This window comes from Tachyglossus aculeatus, chromosome 21, assembly GCF_015852505.1.
Source record: "Tachyglossus aculeatus isolate mTacAcu1 chromosome 21, mTacAcu1.pri, whole genome shotgun sequence".
NCBI lineage: Eukaryota > Metazoa > Chordata > Mammalia > Monotremata > Tachyglossidae > Tachyglossus > Tachyglossus aculeatus.
Genome location: NC_052086.1, coordinates 53884345 through 53904614, shown reverse-complemented (window position 1 = coordinate 53904614; position 20270 = coordinate 53884345). Strand labels below are relative to the sequence as shown.

Here is a 20270-nt window from a genome sequence, read left to right as displayed (position 1 = left end):
AGCAACCACCCTGGACCCAGCTCTTGGGCCTGCCTCCGCCTGACGACTGGTCTCCTCCCTTACCAGGGAGATCGCCAGGCTTTCCCCGTTCTGATCTACACTTCACACTGCTACCTAAATCGTCTTCTTGAAATGTTTCTCCACTCTTAAAAAACCTCCAATGGGTACCAATTTCTCTCCACGTCAAGCAAAAACTCCTTGTAATTGGTTTCTAGGCTCTCCAGCAGGTCACCCTGTCTTACATACCAGAATCTTGACCCTCTCCTCCCCTGCTCACCCATCTTGCTCCTCTCAAGCGTGCTTTCTAACTGCCCCTCGCTCCCGATTCTCCTGGCTCTGACCTCTCACTTGCTCTGTTCTCCCAACCTGGAGCTCCCTCTCTGCCCCAAATCCACTAGACCGCAACCCTCCCCATTTTCAAAGCCCTTCGAAAAACGCTGCCACTTTCAGGAAGCCTTCCCTGATTAATTTGGGGAAGGCTGGGATTGATTGACTGACTTCACTACACCCACTTGGCCTGAGCGCGACAACCACCTTCAGTAATTATGAATCTCATATTCTCAGCACCTGTATTCACATGAACTTTTATTTACGCCTTCAATTATTTATTCAGCTATTTCCTCCTCGTCTGTTTGCCTTCCTGCACCCACCGTTAGTAAGATATTCTATATGTATATATGTATATATGTTTGTACATATTTACTACTCTATTTATTTATTTATTTATTTTACTTGTACATATCTATTCTATTTATTTTATTCTGTTAGTATGTTTGGTTTTGTTCTCTGTCTTCCCCTTTTAGACTGTGAGCCCACTGTTGGGTAGGGACTGTCTCTATATGTTGCCAATTTGTACTTCCCAAGCGCTTAGTACAGTGCTCTGCACATAGCAAGCGCTCAATAAATACGATTGATGATGATGATGATGATATTCTCATTTATCTCTCCCATTTAATTTGAAGTTCCTTGAGGGCAGGGACCAAGTTATCTCCTCTTACCTTCTCTCAAGTACTTAGTTCAGGCCTACTCACTCAATCAATAGCACGGAGTGGCTGATTCAGTGAATGAGTCAGGCCCCGGTTGATGTGAGGTTCAATTCGTCCAATTGTGTTTATTGAGCACTTACTGTGGGCAGAGCACTGTACTAAGCGCTTGGGAGAGGCGCCGGGCCTCCCTTAAATGCTAACCCGATCAAGCAGGCAAAGTTTGTAAAACTCTTGGGTTTTGGATACGCCGCGCTCAAACCCTTCTGCGATTGCTGGGTTTGGCTCAGAGCACCGTACTAAGTGCTTGGGAAAGTACAATGCGATGGAGTTGGTAGACACCATCCCTGCCCATAAGGAACACACTCTCTATAAGGGGAGACAGACGTTAAAATAATGAATTTATAAAAATGATTAAAGGAGACAACCCTAATGGAGAGGAGTTCGAAGATGTTTTCAGAAGGAATTTGCCTGCTTCAAAGTGCTTGAAAAAAAAAGAAAGCCGTTTAACTGAAATTGGACAAATTCTTCACTTGCGTCCCCTGCAAAGATTCATGATCACATTTCCATTTATTTAAAATTGTAATGTTCACTTTGAATTACTTTAATCAATCAATGGAATTTTTTGAGCGCTTATTATTCATTTATATGAATGTCTGTCTCCTCCTCTAGGCTGTCAGCTTATTGTGGGCAGGGAACGTGTCTGCCAGCTGGGTGGTATTGTACTCTCCCAAGTACTTTGCAGATAATAAGCACTCAATAAATACAACTGATTGATTGCAGAGCACTATTCTAAGCACTTGGGAGAGTACAAGAAAATTGAGTTGCTAGTCACAACCCCTACCCTTAAGGAGTTTACTCCCAAAATGAGGTGTGCATTAGCTAATGGTAACAACAAAGGATGTTCGATCTACTTGGATTGTTCACGGTGCTTACTTATTACAAACTGGAATGTATTTTAGTTCAATTTAGTATGAATTAATTAATAAGTCTTATTGAGTGCCTTCTGGAATTCCATGAGAATTTTTTAGAGGTTATCTTGAGGGCATTATATAAGTTGTTTCTACGGCCTAAACTCAAAAGTCAAAGATAAAAATAGAGCAAAAGAGAGTGAGCGCTTGCTGCCGTACGGGTTAAAAGATAGCATTGATGGTGAGATTTCACGATGTGTGTGCGTTTCTGTAATGTGTGTGCGCTAAAAAACACAGTAGCCTCTTCCACTGTGAATTCATGAAAGTGTAGGAGGGTATATTTTCTAACTCCTTTCCCAAAGGCAGTGAGCTGCATCTCCCTAAATAGGATTACCCAGGCATGCGTGTTTGAAATGCTACTCCACTAACGATAAAGGATGGAGAGCTATCCTCATCCCTAATTCCCCCCACTCCTCAACATCCCCTTTCTTAGCCTTTTCGCCATCTCTTAAGAGATCATCCATTTGCTTTCAGAAATCTACCCCCTCTACTTGTGTCTCCAACCCCAACACCTCCTAAAAATATTTTCACCCGCTCTTCTGCCCTCCCTGACAGACCTCTTCCAACCGCTTTCTCAGATGGCTCCTTCTCTCTTGAAACATGCCCACGTGACCCCTAACCTGTCTCACGACAGTTGACAACACCGCCGACCTCCCCATTTCTCAAGCCCACGATCTCATAATTGTCCCCAACTTTCTCCCCCCATCCCCACCTATGGCTCGTCACCAAGTCCGATCGGTTTTTCCTCCGCAGTATTTCCAGGATTTACCCCCTTCCTCTCCATCCAAATGGCATGTGGGTCCAGGCATGTGTCATATCCTGGCTAATTAATGCATCTGCCTCTTCACTGATCTCTCCAACTCCAGGCTCTCCTCTCTCTCAGGCCTATACCTCACTCTGCTGCAAGGATCCATTTTCTTAAATAATATTGCACATATGCTTTTCCATTCTTCAGATACCTCCAGCAGTAGCTCATTTCTCTCTGCAAAGAGACGCTTCTGACCATCAGCTTTATCATCATCATCAATTGTATTTATTGAGCGCTTACTATGTGCAGAGCACTGTACTAAGCGCTTGGGAAGTACAAATTGGCAACAGCTTTAGGCAATCAACTCTCTCCTATATCCACTCTTTGCCCAATATACCCCCCATGTGTATTCTTTATGCCTTTCAAGATAACCTACACACTCTGCCTCCATCTCTCCCACTCCCCCTCGTCCCCCTCTCCATCCCCCCATCTTACCTCCTTCCCTTCCCCACAGCACCTGTATATATGTATATATGTTTGTACATATTTATTACTCTATTTATTTTACTTGTACATATCTATTCTATTTATTTTATTTTGTTAGTATGTTTGGTTTTGTTCTCTGTCTCCCCCTTTTAGACTGTGAGCCTACTGTTGGGTAGGGACTGTCTCTATACATTGCCAATTTGTACTTCCCAAGCACTTAGTACAGTGCTCTGCACATAGTAAGCGCTCAATAAATATGATTGATGATGATGATGATGATGCTGGCTTCTTGCTCCCCCCTGCCAGGATCAGCTCACAGCCCGCCCCATCTTCAGAGGCTTCTGAAATTTCATCTCCCCTGGGAGGGCATCCCCCCCCCATTAATCCCTAGTCTCATTTTTTTATCACCCCCAACAACCACTTCACCATTTAGTCTTAATAATAATAATAATAATAATAATAATAATAATAACGGCATTTGTTAAGCACTTACTATGTGAAAAGCACAAAGCGCTGGGGGGGATGCAAGGTGATCAGGTTGTCCCACGTGGGGCTCACAGTCCTAATCCCCATTTTACAGATGAGGTAACTGAGGCTCAGAGAAGTTAAGTGACTTGCCCAAGGTCACACAGCAGACATGTGGCAGAGCCGGGATTTGAACCCATGCCCAAATCCCGTCTCAAATTCCCAAAGGACTCAAATTCACCTTACACATCCCATTTCTTCCCCCTAACTGTAATGCATTTCAGTGTCTGTCACCCCTGCGGGTTTGTAAATTCCTTGGGGGCAGAGATAGTGTCTACTAATCCTATTGTACTCTCCCAAGCGCTTAGTACAGTGCTTTGTACCCAGTAGTTGCACAATACGAGGGAAGCAGTGTAGTCTAATAGAAAGAGCACGGGGCTGGGAGTCAGAGGACCCGGGTTCTAATCCTGATTTGCCACTGACCTGCTGTATGACCTTGGTCCAGTCACAACTTCTCTGTACCTCAGTTCCCTCATTTGCATAATGGGGAACTGTTCTCCCCCTTGCTTAATATTAATAATAATTGTTATGATGGTATTTGTTAAGCGCTTAATACGAGCCAAGCACTGTTGTAAACGCAAGGGAATCAGGTTGCCCCACGTGGGGCTCACGGTCTTTTACATTTTAGTCTTTTACACTTTACAAAGACTTTTACACAGTCTTTTACATCCCCATTTTACAGTTGAGGTAACTGAGGCACAGAGAATTTAAGTGGTTTGCCCAAGGTCACACCGCAGACACGTGGTGGAGCCGGGATTAGAACCCACGTCCTCTGACTCCCAAACCCTGGCTCTTTCCACTGAGCTACGCTGTCAGTCAATGAATCAATCGTATTTATTGAGCGCTTACTGTGTGCAGAGCACTGTACTAAGCGCTTAATAAGCTTGATAAGAAGCTTAGTCACTTCTTAGAATGGTGCTCACTGCTTAGAACAGTGCTTGGCACAAAGTAAGCGCTTAACAAATACCATTATTAATTATTATTACTACTCTGTGAGCTCCATTTGGGCCTTGATTATCCTGTATGCACCCCAGCGCTTAGTACAGTGCTTATTACTTCAGACAGTCAGCTCGTTATGGGTAAGGATCATGCCTGCTATGTTGTACCGTACTCTCCCGAGTGCTTAGTATATAAGTGCTCAATAAATACCACTGATTGATTGATTGATTGATGATTGATTGATTTCAGTGCCTGGCACATACAGTAAGCGATTTAACAAATACCACAATTATTATAAAGAGAAGCAGCGTGGCTCAGTGGCAAGAACACGGGCTTGGGAGTCGGAGGATGTGGGCTGTCATCTCGGGTTTGCCACTTGCCTGCTGCGGGACCTTGGGCAAGTCACTTAACTTCTCTGTGCCTCAGTTACATCATCTGGAAAATGGGGATTAAGACTGTGAGCCTCACGTGGCACAACCTGATTACCTTGTAATAACAGTAATAATAATGATGATGGTGATGGCATTTGTTAAGCGCTTACTATCAATCAATCAATCAATCAATCATATTTATTGAGCGCTTACTATGTGCAGAACACTGTACTAAGCGCTTGGGAAGTACAAATTGGCAACATATAGAGCCAGTCCCTACCCAACATTGGGCTCACAGTCTAAAAGGGGGCCAAGCACTGTACTATGTGCCAAGCACTGTTCTAAGTGCTGGGGTAGATAGAAGGTAATCAGGCTGTCCCACGTGGGGCTCACAGTCTTCATCCCCATTTTACAGATGAGGGAACTGAGGGCCAGAGAAGTGAAGGGGCTTGCCCAAAGGCATGCAGCTAAGTGGCGGAGGCAGAATTAGAACCCACGACCTCCGATTCCCAACCCCGGGCTCTTTCCACTAAGCCACGCTGCTTCTCCATCTGCTCCGGTGCTTAGACCAGTGCTTGGCACATAGTAAGCGCTTAACGAATACCCTAATTATTATTACTATCTGCTTGCTGGTGAGTTGGCTGTAGTTGGGGATGGGCACTTGGCTTCCGGCTGGGCTTCGCTCCCGCTCCCACCGCAAAGGGTAAGAAACCCCCCAGTTCATCCATTCAGTCGTATTTATGGAGCGCTTACTGTGTGCAGAGCACTGTACTAATCAATCAATCAATCAATCGTATTTATTGAGTGCTTACTGTGTGCAGAGCACTGGACTAAGCGCTTGGGAAGTACAAGTTGGCAACAGATAGAGACGGTCCCTACCCAATAGTGGGCTCACAGTTTAGAAGGGGGATAATAATGATGGTATTTATTCATTCATTCATTCAATCGTATTTATTGAGCGCTTACTGTGTGCAGAGCACTGTGCTAATCAATCAATCGTATTTATTGAGCGCTTACTGTGTGCAGAGCACTGTACTAAGCGCTTGGGAAGTACAAGTTGGCAACAGATAGAGACGGTCCCTAATCAACAATGGGCTCACAGTTTAGAAGGGGGATAATAATGATGGTATTTGTTCATTCATTCATTCAATCGTATTTATTGAGCACTTACTGTGTGCAGAGCACTGTGCTAATCAATCAATCAATCAATCGTATTTATCGAGCGCTTACTGTGTGCAGAGCACTGGACTAAGCGCTTGGGAAGTACAAGTTGGCAACAGATAGAGACGGTCCCTACTCAACAATGGGCTCACAGTTTAGAAGGGGGATAATAATGATAGTATTTATTCATTCATTCATTCAATCGTATTTATTGAGCACTTACTGTGTGCAGAGCACTGTACTAATCAGTCAATCAATCGTATTTATCGAGCGCTTACTGTGTGCAGAGCACTGTACTAAGCGCTTGGGAAGTACAAGCTGGCAACATATAGAGACGGTCCCTACTCAACAATGGGCTTACAGTCTAGAGAAGCAGACTGTGGCTCAGTGGAAAGAGCACGGGCTTGGGAGTCAGAGGTCATGGGTTCAAATCCCACCTCCCCCACGTCTGCTGTGTGACCTTGGGAAAGTCACTTCACTTCTCTGTGCCTCAGTTCCCTCATCTGTAAAATGGGGATTAAGACTGTGAGCCCCACATGGGACAACCTCATCTCCTTGTGTTCCCCCCAGCGCTTAGAACAGTGCTTTGCACATAGTAAGCGCTTATCAAATACCAACATTATTATTATTATTATTAGAAGGGGGATAATAATGATGGTATTTGTTCATTCATTCATTCAATCATATTTATTGAGAACTTGTGTGCAGAGCACTGTACTAAGCGCTTGGGAGGTACAAGTTGGCAACATACTTACTTAAGCGCTTACTATGTGCCAAGCACTGTTCTAAACGTTGAGATAGAAACAAGGCGATCAGGTTGTCCTACGTGGGGCTCCCAGACTTCATCCCCATTGTACAGATGAGGGAACTGAGGCGCAGAGAAGTGACCTGCCCCAGGTCATCCAGCCGACAAGTGGAGGAGGCGGGATTAGAACCCACAACCTCTGACTCCCAAACCCGGGCTCTTTCCACTAAGCCCAGTTCAGCCACACGTGCTCCGCTGAAGAGACGATTTCCCCGCTCGATTTCCCGCTCTAGTAACCGGCATCCGCCCGCCCCGGAACGTGCTTTCCGAGAAGCAGCGGGGCTCAGCGGAAAGAGCCCGGGCTTGGGAGCCCGAGGTCATGAGTTCGAAACCCGCCTCCGCCACCTGTCAGCTGTGTGACTTTGGGCAACATCACTTAACCTCTCTGGGCCTCAGTGACCTCATCTGTAGAATGGGGATGAAGACTGTGAGCCCCACACGGGACAACCTGATTACCCTGTATCTACCCCAGCAAGTAGAACAGTGCTTGGCACATAGTAAGCACTTAACAAATACCATTATTATTATTATTTTACACTGCCCGGGCGTTAGATGGGAATTTATCTAAAAAGTGGATTAATAACACGATTAGGCGGCGTAGGCAACATGCATGCGGGAGCGTGGCTTGCATTTAATAATAATATAATGTTGGTATTTAAGTGCTTACTATGTGCAAAGCACTGTTCTAAGTGCTGGGGTAGATTCCAGCGCTTAGAACGGTGCTTTGCACAAAGTAAGCGCTTAACAAATGCCATCATTATTATTACAAGGTCATCAGGTTGTCCCATGTGGGGCTCCCAGTCTTCATCCCCATTTTACAGATGAGGGAACTGAGGCCCAGAGAAGTGACTTGCCCAAAGTCATTCATTCATCCATTCATTCATATTTATTGAGCGCTTACTGTGTGCAGAGCACTGTACTAAGCGCTTGGGAAGTACAAGTTGGAAACATCTAGAGACAGTCCCTACTCAACAGCAGGCTCACAGTCTAGAAGGGGGAGACAGACAACAAAACAAAACATACTAACAAAAGAAAATAAATAGAATAGTAAATATGTACAAGTAAAATAAATAGAGTAATCAATCTGTACAAGCATATATACAGGTGCTGTGGGGCAGGGAAGGAGAGAGGAAGGAGGGTGAGCCCGCTGTTGGGTAGGGACCGTCTCTATACGTTGCCAACTTGGACTTCCCAAGTGCTTAGTCCAGTGCTCTGCACACAGTAAGCGCTCAATAAATACGATTGAATGGATGTGGAGGAACTGGGATTTGAACCCGTAACCTCTGACTCCAAAGCCCGGGCTCTTTCCACTGAGCCAAGCTGCAGTGTGGCTCAGTGGAAAGAGCCCGGGCTTTGGAGTCAGAGGTCATGGGCTGAAATCCCAGCTCCGCCAACTGTCAGCTGTGTGACTTTGGACAAGTCACTTAGAGAAGCTGCGTGGCGCAGTGGAAAGAGCCCGGGCTTTGGAGTCAGGGGTCATGGGTTCAAATCCCAGCTCCGCCGACTGTCAGCTGTGTGACTTTGGGCAAGTCACTTCATTTCTCTGGGCCTCAGTTACCCCATCTGTAAAATGGGGATTAAAATTGTGACGTGATCACCTTGTAACGTTCCCAGCGCATAGAACAGTGCTTTGCACATAGTAAGCGCTTAATAAATACCATCATCATTGTTATTATTATTCTCTGGGCCTCCTCTGAAAAACGGGGATGAAGACTGTGAGCCCCACGTGGGACAACCTGATCACCTTGTAACCTCCCCAGTGCTTAAAACAGTGCTTTGGACATAGTAAGCGCTTAGTGTGGCTCAGTGGAAAGAGCGTGGGCTTTGGAGTCAGAGGTTGTGGGTTCAAATCCCGGCTCCGCCAATTGTCAGCTGTGTGACTTTGAGCGAGTCACTTAACTTCTCTGTGCCTCAGTTACCTCATCTGTAAAATGGGGATTAAGACTGTGTGCCCCCCCGTGGGACAACCTGATCACCTTGTAACCTCCCCAGCGCTTAGAACAGTGCTTTGCACATAGTAAGTGCTTAATAAATGCCATCATTACTATTATTATTAACAAATTGTTTTGTTGTCTGTCTCCCCCTTCTAGACTGTGAGCCCGCTGTTGGGCACGGACCGTCTCTATATGTTGCCAGCTTGTACTTCCCAAGCGCTTAGTCCAGTGCTCTGCACACAGTAAGCGCTCAATAAATACAATTGAATGAATGAATGTTACCAACTTGGACTTCCCAAGCGCTTAGTCCAGTGCTCTGCACACAGTAAGCGCTCAATAAATACAATTGAATGAATAAATGCCATCATTATTATTATTATTATTAACAAATTGTTTTGTTGTCTGTCTTCCCCTTCTAGACTGTGAGCCCGCTGTTGGGTGGGGACCGGCTCTAGATGTTGCCAACTTGGACTTCCCAAGTGCTTAGTCCAGTGCTCTGCACACAGTAAGTGCTCAATAAATATGACTGAATGAATGAATGCCATCATTATTAACAAATTGTTTTGTTGTCTGTCTTCCCCTTCTAGACTGTGAGCCCGCTGTTGGTCTCTAGATGTTGCCAACTTGGACTTCCCAAGCGCTTAGTCCAGTGCTCTGCACACAGTAAGTGCTCAATAAATACGATTGAATGAATGAATGCCATCATTATTATTAACAAATTGTTTTGTTGTCTGTCTTCCCTTTCTAGACTGTGAGCCCGCTGTTGGTGTCTAGATGTTGCCAACTTGGACTCCCCTAAGCGCTTAGTCCAGTGCTCTGCACACAGTAAGCGCTCAGTAAATACGATTGAATGAATGAATGAACAAATATCATCATTAGTATTATTATTATTCTGTAACGGGCTGTCTGTCTCCAGGCGCGCTCCCGCGCAGCGGCCGTCGGGAGCGCGCACGCCGCCCGAGTCACGTCGTCGCCGCCGTCGGGAGCGCGCACGTCGCCCGAGTTACGTAGCGGGGGGGAGAAGGCTGCCCCGCCGACGTCGCCGTCGGGAGCGCGCACGTCGCCCGAGGTACGTCGCGGGGGGGGGGCGAAGGCTGCCCCGCCGACTGCCTGTTCGCCGTCGCGGCCGCCCAGTCCGAGAGTCCCCTTGAGGACAGGTTGCCCTCAGAGACGATGCCCTAGTACGATTTCGGGGGGCTCGGCTCCCGTCGCGTCCATCTCTTACAGGCGGAGGCGGCAGGCACCTACGCGGCCGCCGAGGGGTCCTCTCCGCCCTCGGCTGGCGACCCTTTGATTGACTGCTCAGCTACCGGAAGCCGCTCTCGGGCCCGCCCCCACGGCCGCCTCTAAACCAATGAAAATCGAGAGACGGGGAAGGGGGCGGGGTATTAAGGGAGATTGGGGCGGTTGGGGGGCGGGGGCGGTAACCATGGTAACGCCACCCGGGACCCGCAGGCCCAGCCAAGTCAAGGTGGCGGAGGGCAACCCCTCGGGCCTCCAGGATTATCAATCAATCAATCAATCGTATTTATTGAGCGCTTACTGTGTGCAGAGCACTGGACTAAGCGCTTGGGAAGTCCAAGTTGGCAACATATAGAGACAGCCCCTCCTTCCTCTCGCCCTCCTCCCCCTCTCCATCCCCCCCCCGCCTTACCTCCTTCCCTTCCCCACAGCACCTGTATATATGTTTGCGCGTATTTATTATTTATTTTACTTGTACATATCTATTCTGTTTTATTTTGTTAATATGTTTTGTTGTCTGTCTCCCCCTTCTAATGATAATAATCTGGAAAGTACCAGTGCAGGAGATAACCGTGATAATGATAGCATTTATTAAGCGCTTACTATGTGCAAAGCACTGTTCTAAGCGCTGGGGAGGTGACAAGGTGATCGGGTTGTCTCACAGTCTTCATCCCCATTTTACAGATGAGGTAACTGAGGCCCAGAGGAGTCAAGTGACTTGCCCAAAGTCACACAGCTGACAATGGGCGGAGCCGGGATTTGAACCCATGACCTCTGACTCCAAAGCCCGGGCTCTTTCCACTGAGCCACGCTGCTTCTCCTTCTAGACTGTGAGCCCACTGTTGGGTAGGGACCGTCTCTAGATGTTGCCAACTTGTGCTTCCCAAGCGCTTAGTACAGTGCTCTGCACACAGTAAGTGCTCAATAAATACGATCCCTCCCCCTCCTCCATCCCCCCCGCCTTACCTCCTTCCCTTCCCCACATCACCTGTATGTATGTTTGCACGTATTTATGACTCTATTTTACTTGTACATATCTATTATATTTTATTTTGTTAATATGTTTGGTTTTGTTCTCTGTCCCCCCCTTTTAGACTGTGAGCCCACTGTTGGGTAGCGACCAGCTCTAGATGTTGCCAACTTGTACTTCCCAAGCGCTTAGTCCAGTGCTCTGCACACAGTAAGCGCTCAATAAATACGATCCCCCCACCTTACCTCCTTCCCTTCCCCACAGCACCTGAATATATGTTTGCACGTATTTATTACTCTATTTTACTTGTACATATCTATTCTATTTATTTTGTTAGTATGTTTTGTTTTGTTGTCTGTCTCCCCCTTCTAGACTGTGAGCCCACTGTTGGGTAGGGACCGTCTCTATATGTTGCCAACTTGTACTTCCCAAGCGCTTAGCACAGTGCTCTGCACACAGTAAGCGCTCAATAAATACGATTGATTGCGTGGCTCAGTGGGAAGAGCACGGGCTTTGGAGTCAGAGGTCATGGGTTCAAATCCCGGCTCCACCAATTGTCAGCTGTGTGACTTTGGGCAAGTGACAACTTCCCTGGGCCTCTGTTACCTCATGTGTAAAATGGGGATTGAGACTGTGAGCCCCCTGTGGGACAACCTGATTACCTTGTAACCTCCCCAGCGCTTAGAACAGTGCTCTGCACATAGTAAGCGCCTAACAAATACCATCATTATTATTATTATTATTCTTAGGCGTCAAAGCCGAGCGGGTAGCCCGAACGGGGCGGGGGGAATCGGACCCGCCTTGCTGCGCGTGCGCGCATGATCAAACAACCTCGCTGCGCGTGTGCGCGGGAACGGACTCGCGTGCGCATGCGTGCGCGCATAATCAAACAACCTCGCTGCGAGTGCGATGGGACCCGCCTCGTTGCGCGTGCGCGCGGGCACGGACTCGCTGCGCATGCGCGCGCGGTGGGCGCCCCCCGCCTCGTTGCGCGTGCGCGCGGGAACGGACTCGCTGCGCATGCGCGCGCGATGGGACCCCGCCTCTCCGCGCGTGCGGCCGGCGATCGGGCTCGCCTTGCATGCGATCGGCCCCGCCTCGGCGCGCATGCGCGCAGCGATCGGACTCGCCTCGGCGCGCCTGCGCGCAGCGGTCGGACTCGCCTCGGCGCGCGTGCGCGCAGCGATCGGACTCGCCTCGGCGCGCGTGCGCGCAGCGATCGGACTCTCCGCGCGCGCGATCGGACCCGCCCCCCCGCGCGTGCGCGCAGCGATCGGACCCGCCTCGCCGCGGGCGCGATCGGACCCGCCCCGCCGCGCATGCGCGCAGCGAACGGACCCCGCCCCGCCGCGGGCGAGATCGGACCCGCCCCGCCGCGCATGCGCGCAGCGATCGGACGCGCGCGCGATCGGCCCCGCCTCTTCGCGCATGCGCGCCAGGCGAGCAACGGCCGTTCCCGGCGCCTGCGCAGCGGCGCGGCCGACGACGACGACGACGACGACGACGACGACGACGACGACGGGCGGTCTCTCCTCAGGTCTGTGGAGAGTGTCGGCCGGGCCGTGACGTCGCGGGGAGCCCTTGCAAGTGCCGCCGGGCCCGCGGGATGAGGAGGAGGCGGCCCGGGGGAGCGTCCCGGCCCAACGCGGGAGGCCTCTAAGCTGGCCTCGGGCTGAGGGGGGGGTGGGGGCGGGCCGGCTCCCCCGGGGGGCCCCCGACGGCGGCGTGAGGCGGCCGAAGGGGCGGGCCATGCGCGGGGGGGGGCAGCCGCCGGACGGGGCCCCGCCGCCTCACCCACCAGTAGCAGCAGCAGCAGCGGCAGGAAGACGTCGGTCCGGGGCCGCCCCGCCATGGCCGGAGGAGGCGGCGGCAGCGGCAGCGGTAGCTACACGGACCTGCGGCAGAAGCTCAAGTCCCTCAGTTGGCGGGACTCCGGCGCCGCCGCCGCCAACAAGCGCAAGTACCGCGAGGACTCGGACTCGGAGCGGAGCGACTGCGAGGAGGAGCCGCCGTCGCCTCAGCAACCGCCGCCGCCGCCGCCTCAGGACCCGGCCGCCCCTCCTGCTCCTCCGCCCGCCGCCGCCGCCCAGCCCCCGCAGGCCGAGGAGGCCCGCCGGGTGCAGAGCGGCATCCGCCAGCTGCGCCTGTTCAGCCCGGACGAGTGCGCCAAGATCGAGGCCCGCATCGACGAGGTGGTGTCGCGGGCCGAGAAGGGCCTGTACAACGAGCGCACGGTGGACCGGGCCCCGCTGCGCAACAAGTACTTCTTCGGCGAGGGCTACACGTACGGGGCCCAGCTGCAGAAGCGCGGGCCCGGCCAGGAGCGGCTCTACCCGCCGGGCGACGTGGACGAGATCCCGCCCTGGGTGCACCGGCTGGTCATCCGCAAGCTGGTGGCCCACCGGGTCATCCCCGACGGCTTCGTCGACAGCGCCGTCATCAACGACTACCAGCCCGGCGGCTGCATCGTCTCCCACGTGGACCCCATCCACATCTTCGAGCGGCCCATCGTGTCCGTGTCCTTCTTCAGCGACTCGGCCCTCTGCTTCGGCTGCAAGTTCCAGTTCAAGCCCATCCGCGTGTCGGAGCCCGTGCTCTTCCTGCCCGTGAGGAGGGGCAGCGTCACCGTGCTCAGGTGAAACCGGACGGGCGGACGGAGGGAGGGAGGGAGGGATGGATGGATAATAATGATAATGACGATGATGGCAGTTGGGGACGGAGGGATAGTAATGATGACGATAATAATGATGATGATGGCGTTTGGTAAGCCCTTACTATGCGCAGAGCGCTGCCCTGAGCGCTGGGGAGGACACGAGGCGATCCCACGGGGGGCTCGCAGTCTTGGTGAAACTGGACGGCGTGGGGGGGAGGGGGGGATGGATGGATAATAATGATAACGATGATGGCATTTGGGGAGAGAGGGATAGTAATGATAATAATGATAATAGTGATGGCGTTTGTTAAGCGCTTACTATGCGCAGAGCGCTGCCCTAAGCGCTGGGGAGGACACGAGGCGATCCCACGGGGGGCTCGCAGTCTTGGTGAAACTGGACGGCGGGGGGGGAGGGAGGGATGGATGGATGGATAATGATAACGATGATGGCATTTGGGGAGAGAGGGATAGTAATGATAATAGTGATGGCGTTTGTTAAGCGCTTACTATGCGCAGAGCGCCGCCCTAAGCGCTGGGGAGGACACGAGGCGATCCCACCTGGGGCTCGTAGTCTTGGTGAAACTGGACGGCAGGGGGGGGGGGAGATGGAGGGATGGATGGATAATAATAATGACGATGATGGCATTTGGGGAGAGAGGGATAGTAATGATAATAATAATGATGGCGGTTGTTAAGCCCTTACTATGCGCAGAGCGCTGCCCTAAGCGCTGGGGAGGACACGAGGCGATCCCACGGGGGGCTCGCAGTCTTGGTGAAACTGGACGGCGGGGGGGGAGGGATGGATGGATGGATAATGATAACGATGATGGCATTTGGGGAGAGAGGGATAGTAATGATGATAATAATGATAATAATGATGGCGTTTGGTAAGCGCTTACTATGCGCAGAGCGCCGCCCTAAGCGCTGGGGAGGACACGAGGCGATCCCACGGGGGGCTCGCAGTCTTGGTGAAACTGGACGGCGGGCGGGGGGGGAGGGAGGGATGGAGGGATGGATGGATAATAATGATAACGATGATGGCATTTGGGGAGAGAGGGATAGTAATGACAATAATAATAATGATGATGGTGTTTGGTAAGCGCTTACTATGCGCAGAGCGCCGCCCTAAGCGCTGGGGAGGACACGAGGCGACCCCACGGGGGGCTCGCAGTCTTGGTGAAACTGGACGGCGGAGGGGGGGAGGGAGGGAGGGAGGGAGGGATGGATAATAATGATAACGATGATGGCATTTGGGGAGAGAGGGATAGTAATGACAATAATAATAATGATGATGGCGTTTGTTAAGCGCTTACCATGCGCAGAGCGCTGCCCTAAGCGCTGGATAATAATAACGATGATGATGATGGCATTTGGGGAGAGAGGGATAGTAATGATAATAATAATAATAATGATGGCGTTTGTTAAGCGCTGGGGAGGACACAAGGCGATCAGATTGTCCCACGTGGGGCTCGCAGTCTCAATCCCCATTTTACAGATGAGGCCCAGAGAATCAATCAATCGTATTGGGCGCTTACTGTGTGCAGAGCGCTGGACTAAGCGCTTGGGAAGGACAAGTCGGCAACGTAGACGGTCCCTACCCAACAGCGGGCTCACAGTCTGGAAGGGGGAGACGGACGACAGAACAAAACATATTAACAAAATAGAGTAGTCAATGTGTACGAGCAACATAGAGTAATCAGTCTGTACAAACATATACAAACAAAACCTATTAACAAAATAAAATAGTAATAGTAATAATAATAATGATGATGGCATTTGTTAAGTGCTTACTATGTGCAAAGCACTGTCCCAAGCGCTGGGGAGGACGCGAGGCGATCAGAGTGTCCCACGTGGGGCTCGCAGTCTTGACCCCCATTTTACAGGTGAGGCTCAGAGAATCAATCAATCGTATTTATTGGGCGCTTACTGTGTGCAGAGCACTGGACTTAGCGCTTGGGAAGGACAAGTCGGCAACATAGACGGTCCCTACCCGACAGCGGGCTCACAGTCTGGAAGGGGGAGACGGACGACAGAACAAAACATATTAACAAAGTAGAATAGTCAATGTGTACGAGCAAAATGGAGTAATCAGTCTGTACAAACATATGCAAACAAAACGTATTAACAAAATAAAATAGTAATAATAATAATGATGATGGCATTTGTTAAGTGCTTACTATGTGCAAGGCACTGTCCTAAGCGCTGGGGAGAACACAAGGCGCGATCAGATTGTCCCACGTGGGGCTCGCAGTCTTAATCCCCATTTTACAGATGAGGCTCAGAGAAGTGAAGTGACTTGCCCATGGTCACACGGCAGACACGTAGCAGAGCTGGGATTCGAACCCATGACCTCTGACACCAAAGCCCGGGCTCTTTCCACTGAGCCACGCTGCTTCTCAGTGTTCTCTGTGTTCAGAGAAGGGATGGCTGCCGTCTACCTCCCAATCGTCACCTTCAACCCCCGACCCGCCACCATCCACCATTTTAGACTGTGAGCCCACTGTTGGGTAGGGACTGTCTCTGTATGTTGCCAACTTGTACTTCCCAAGCGCTTAGTATAGTGCTCTGCACACAGTAAGCGCTCAATAAAAAAGATTGATTGATTGATCCCCCCGACCCACTCACCCCGGTGGGCCCCGATCCTTTTTTTTTTTCAACACCTGAGAACCGCACTCAAGCGGGGCGGATCCCGGCTGGCTCCTGGAGGCCAGGCAACCCCTTCTTTATCATCATCATTCATCATCAATCGTATTTATTGAGTGCTTACTGTGTGCAGAGCACTGTACTAAGCGCTTGGGAAGTACAAATTGGCAACCTATAGAGACAGTCCCTACCCAACAGTGGGCTCACAGTCTAAAATCTGGGGCCTTCTCTTCTCCTCCTTTTCCTTTTTTTCCCCTCCTCCCTTCCTCCCTCCCCCGCCGCCCCGGTTGGAGGCAGCCTGTCAGACAAGGTAAGGGGATCGGGCCACAGGATTCATTCATTCATTCAATCATATTTATTGACCGCTTACTGTGTGCAGAGCACTGTACTAAGCGCTTGGGAAGTACAAGTTGGCAACCTATAGAGATCCACCTTAAACTCTCGTGTAGCCGGAGGAAAGATGCAGTGAAGCTTTGTAAGAAGGTGTTAACCCGGCTGTCCCGGCCAGATTGCAGAGTGGATAATTACATTGCCTTACAACAGCCCCCACCCCATCAGCTGCACTTATTCATTCAATCGTATTTATTGAGCGCTTACTGTGTGCAGAGCACTGGACTAAGCGCTTGGGAAGTACAAGTTGGCAACATATAGAGACGGTCCCTGCCCAACAGCGGGCTCACGGTCTAGAAGGGGGAGACAGAGAACAAAACATATTAACAAAATAAAATACATAGAATACATAGTCACTTTAGCATCCTGTCGGGAACATTTAGAGAGCCGCCACGGTTCAGCGCTGAATTAGCTGCTTTTCGGCCTCCTTTTTTGTTAAATCAATCGATCGTATTTATTGAGCACTTTACTGTGTGCGGAGCACTGTACTAAGCGCTTGGGAAGTACAAGTTGGCAACATAGAGAGGCGGTCCCTACCCAACGGTGGGCTGATAAACGGGATCCTATATGGCCTAGCGGTAGAATTAGCTGCTTTTTGGCCTCTTTTTTTGTTAGTTGGGATCCTCTATGACCTAGCGGTAGCTCAGGGCTGTGGAGTATCTTGAGGTCCTCCCCCCCCCCCCGGCCACCTTTTTTTTTAAATGCAACAAATAACTTTTCCACACCTGACAGTTCTTAACCGTTCAAATACCACAAGCCAGGGTAGATTGATTTAGGCGTGTGTAAGTGTGTTTTCATTCTAAGAACGGGCCTTGGGGATTTTAGCATAATCTGAGGTTAGAAGAATGACTTAGTCCCGTTGAGGAGCAGGGGTCCCAAACGCCGGAATTTTGGTTTCTACTGAAGGAATCAGTTAGCCCTAAACCCCAAGGGGAAATTATAAAGGTCGTTTCCATGTGGGAAGATAACAGCTCCGAGGGGAGTGTTTTGCCTCCCTGTTCTTCTGAAAAAGCATTCGGGCAAAGGTTTGGGATTCCGTTCAACTATTTTAAATCCAAGTGTTGTGGACTTGGTATGGCTGCATAACCAGAACTAGATTCTACTTGCTTAATGGAGATGCGAGATTGGCTTGTAGTAAACAGCAGACTTTAGAGACAGTTCATTCAATCATTCAGTCATATTTATTGAGCACTTACTGTGTGCAGAGCACTGGACTAAGCGCTTGGAAAGGACAATTCAGCAACAGAGACAGTTCCTACCCAACAACCGGCTCACAGTCCAGAAGGGGGGAGGCAGACAACAAAACAGACAGGCATCAATAGCATAATACAAGTAAATAGCATTATAGATATATGCACATCATTAGTAAAATAATAAATATATATATATATATATATATATATATATATATATATATATACACACACACAAGTGCTTGGGGCAGAGCAGAGGCGGGAGGAGCAGAGGAAAAGGGGGCTCAGTCTGGGAACCAGCGTGGTTTAGGGGCTAGAGCATGGGCCTGGGAATTAAAAGGTCACAGGTTCTAATCCCAACTCCACGACTTGACTGCTGTGAAACATTGGGGAAGTCACTTAACTTCTCTGTGCCTCAGCTGCATCATCTGTAAAAAATGAGGTTTGCGTGAGCCCAATGTGGGATAGGGGCTGTGTCCACCCTGATTAACTTGTATTTATCCCAGTGCTTAGAACAGTGCTTGGCACATAGTAAGCGCTTAAGAAGTACCATTATTATTATTATTACTAGTTTGAAGGCTACGTACCCCAGGAGTCCTGTTGAAGAGAGGAAATTGGATGCTTACGATCTGGTTTGTTCTCTGGTTGGAGCTGCCTGTAATATTAAACTGCCTTTATTTTAGGGAGTCGCTAGTTTCAGCTGACTCACTAAAGGGCTTCCTAATAGCTAGACACCAGAAGGCACTGACACAGTTTCATCATTGAGGGAAGGCTATGGAGAACTTAACCCTCTTATTGTGCTAAATCGTCCAATCTAGATTATGGTATGACAGTTCGTGTTGTCGTTCTTTGTGGTGCTTGTTAAGTGCTTTCTAAGTGTCGGGCACCGTACCGAGTGCTGGGGTAGGTAGATACAAACTTACCAGGTTGGACACAGTCCCCGTCCCACATGGGGCTCGGTCTTAATCCCCATTTTACAGATGAGGTAACTGAGGTACAGAGAAGTGAAGTGACTTGCCTAAGGTCAGTCAGCAGGCAGGTATAAGGAATGGGGATTAGAACCCAGGACCTCTGATTTACAGGCACTTGCTCTATCCACTAAGCCACCCTGCTTCCCGGCTTCCTGACAGTTGCATTAAGGAGCCCGTGAGTTTGTAATGCAGATGCCGTTCGGCACCTCCCTCGAGCACATGGAAAAACAGTAGCGGACACCACAACGAACCTGTGGTACTTTTCCAGTGCGTACTTTGTGTCAATCACTATTCTAGGCACTGGGGTAGATCCAGGTTTATCAGGTTTCACTCAGTCCCTGTCCCATGTGGAGCTCACAGTCGAAATTGGAGGGAGGAGGATTTTCATCCCCATTTTACAGATGAGGCAACTGAGGCACAGAGATGTTAAGTGACTCGCCCAAGGTCACGCAGCGAGCGAGTGGCAAAGCCACAGTTGCGGCATCATCCAGCATCGGCATACACTACGAACGAGCCCGGAGAACATTCTAGGCCAGAACTCGGATGTGGATTTCCAAATTTCTGTTCCCAGGCATCTTCTTAACTCTTGTGATCCTGCCTCTTTCTAACCGGTGTGATGCATTCTCTACTCAAAGTGGACCCACGCTGCAGTTGGGGAAATCTAAACGTTTCCCAAAAGCCTCCCGAAAATTCTAGATGCTGCTAAAAACGCGTGGAATATTTTCAATCCTGCCGGGGTCGAATCTCGGTCCCGCCACCTCTGTGAGTCAGCGGTTGGAATTAAGAATTCGAAACTGGTAGGGAAAGCGAAGATGGAAACTGGAGGCCGAGCCTCGTACCTGTGGTGTCTCTAGTAAACACTGCCGGCTTTTGCGGAAGTGATCGTATCAGAGGAGTTTTGTGGTTAATAGGTATCTGCAGTTATTGGTTTCTGAATATTATGGGGAGGGTAGTGAGCGATTCTCTACTAAGCAGTCACTTATTTTTATTTCTAAAGGTTTCTTATGACCTGCATCCTTGCTCACTTCTAAAGCTAATTTGAGATGGCCCTTTGAATGTGCAACCACTTACTAATTTAGCCCCTGTAAGTCTGTCTCCCATCTCTTTCTCTTATTCAGCTCTCCAAATGTTAGCCATTAGGAAGGAGAGGGTCAACTTATTTAACTCACCATTTCCCTGAGGAATTAAATTACTTTCCCCGCTCACATCAGCTTAGAACCATCTTCCTGCTAAGATTGATAGCTCACTTGGTCTGAATGTGACACATCCTTGTGAAGAAACCAAA

At 49.8% G+C, this 20270-nt stretch overlaps 1 protein-coding gene across 1 annotated transcript in view; it reads left to right on the top strand.

Annotated features, from left to right (window-relative positions):
- The first annotated feature begins 12044 nt into the window (after positions 1-12044).
- The window catches only part of ALKBH5 (alkB homolog 5, RNA demethylase), a 31520-nt gene continuing 23294 nt past the window's right edge, over positions 12045-20270 (top strand). The window contains exons 1-3 of the mRNA XM_038762786.1: positions 12045-12488; positions 12575-12722; positions 12876-13770. Of these exons, the coding sequence (XP_038618714.1) occupies positions 12045-12488; positions 12575-12722; positions 12876-13770 (1487 nt within the window). The remainder of the gene's footprint in view (positions 12489-12574; positions 12723-12875; positions 13771-20270) is intronic.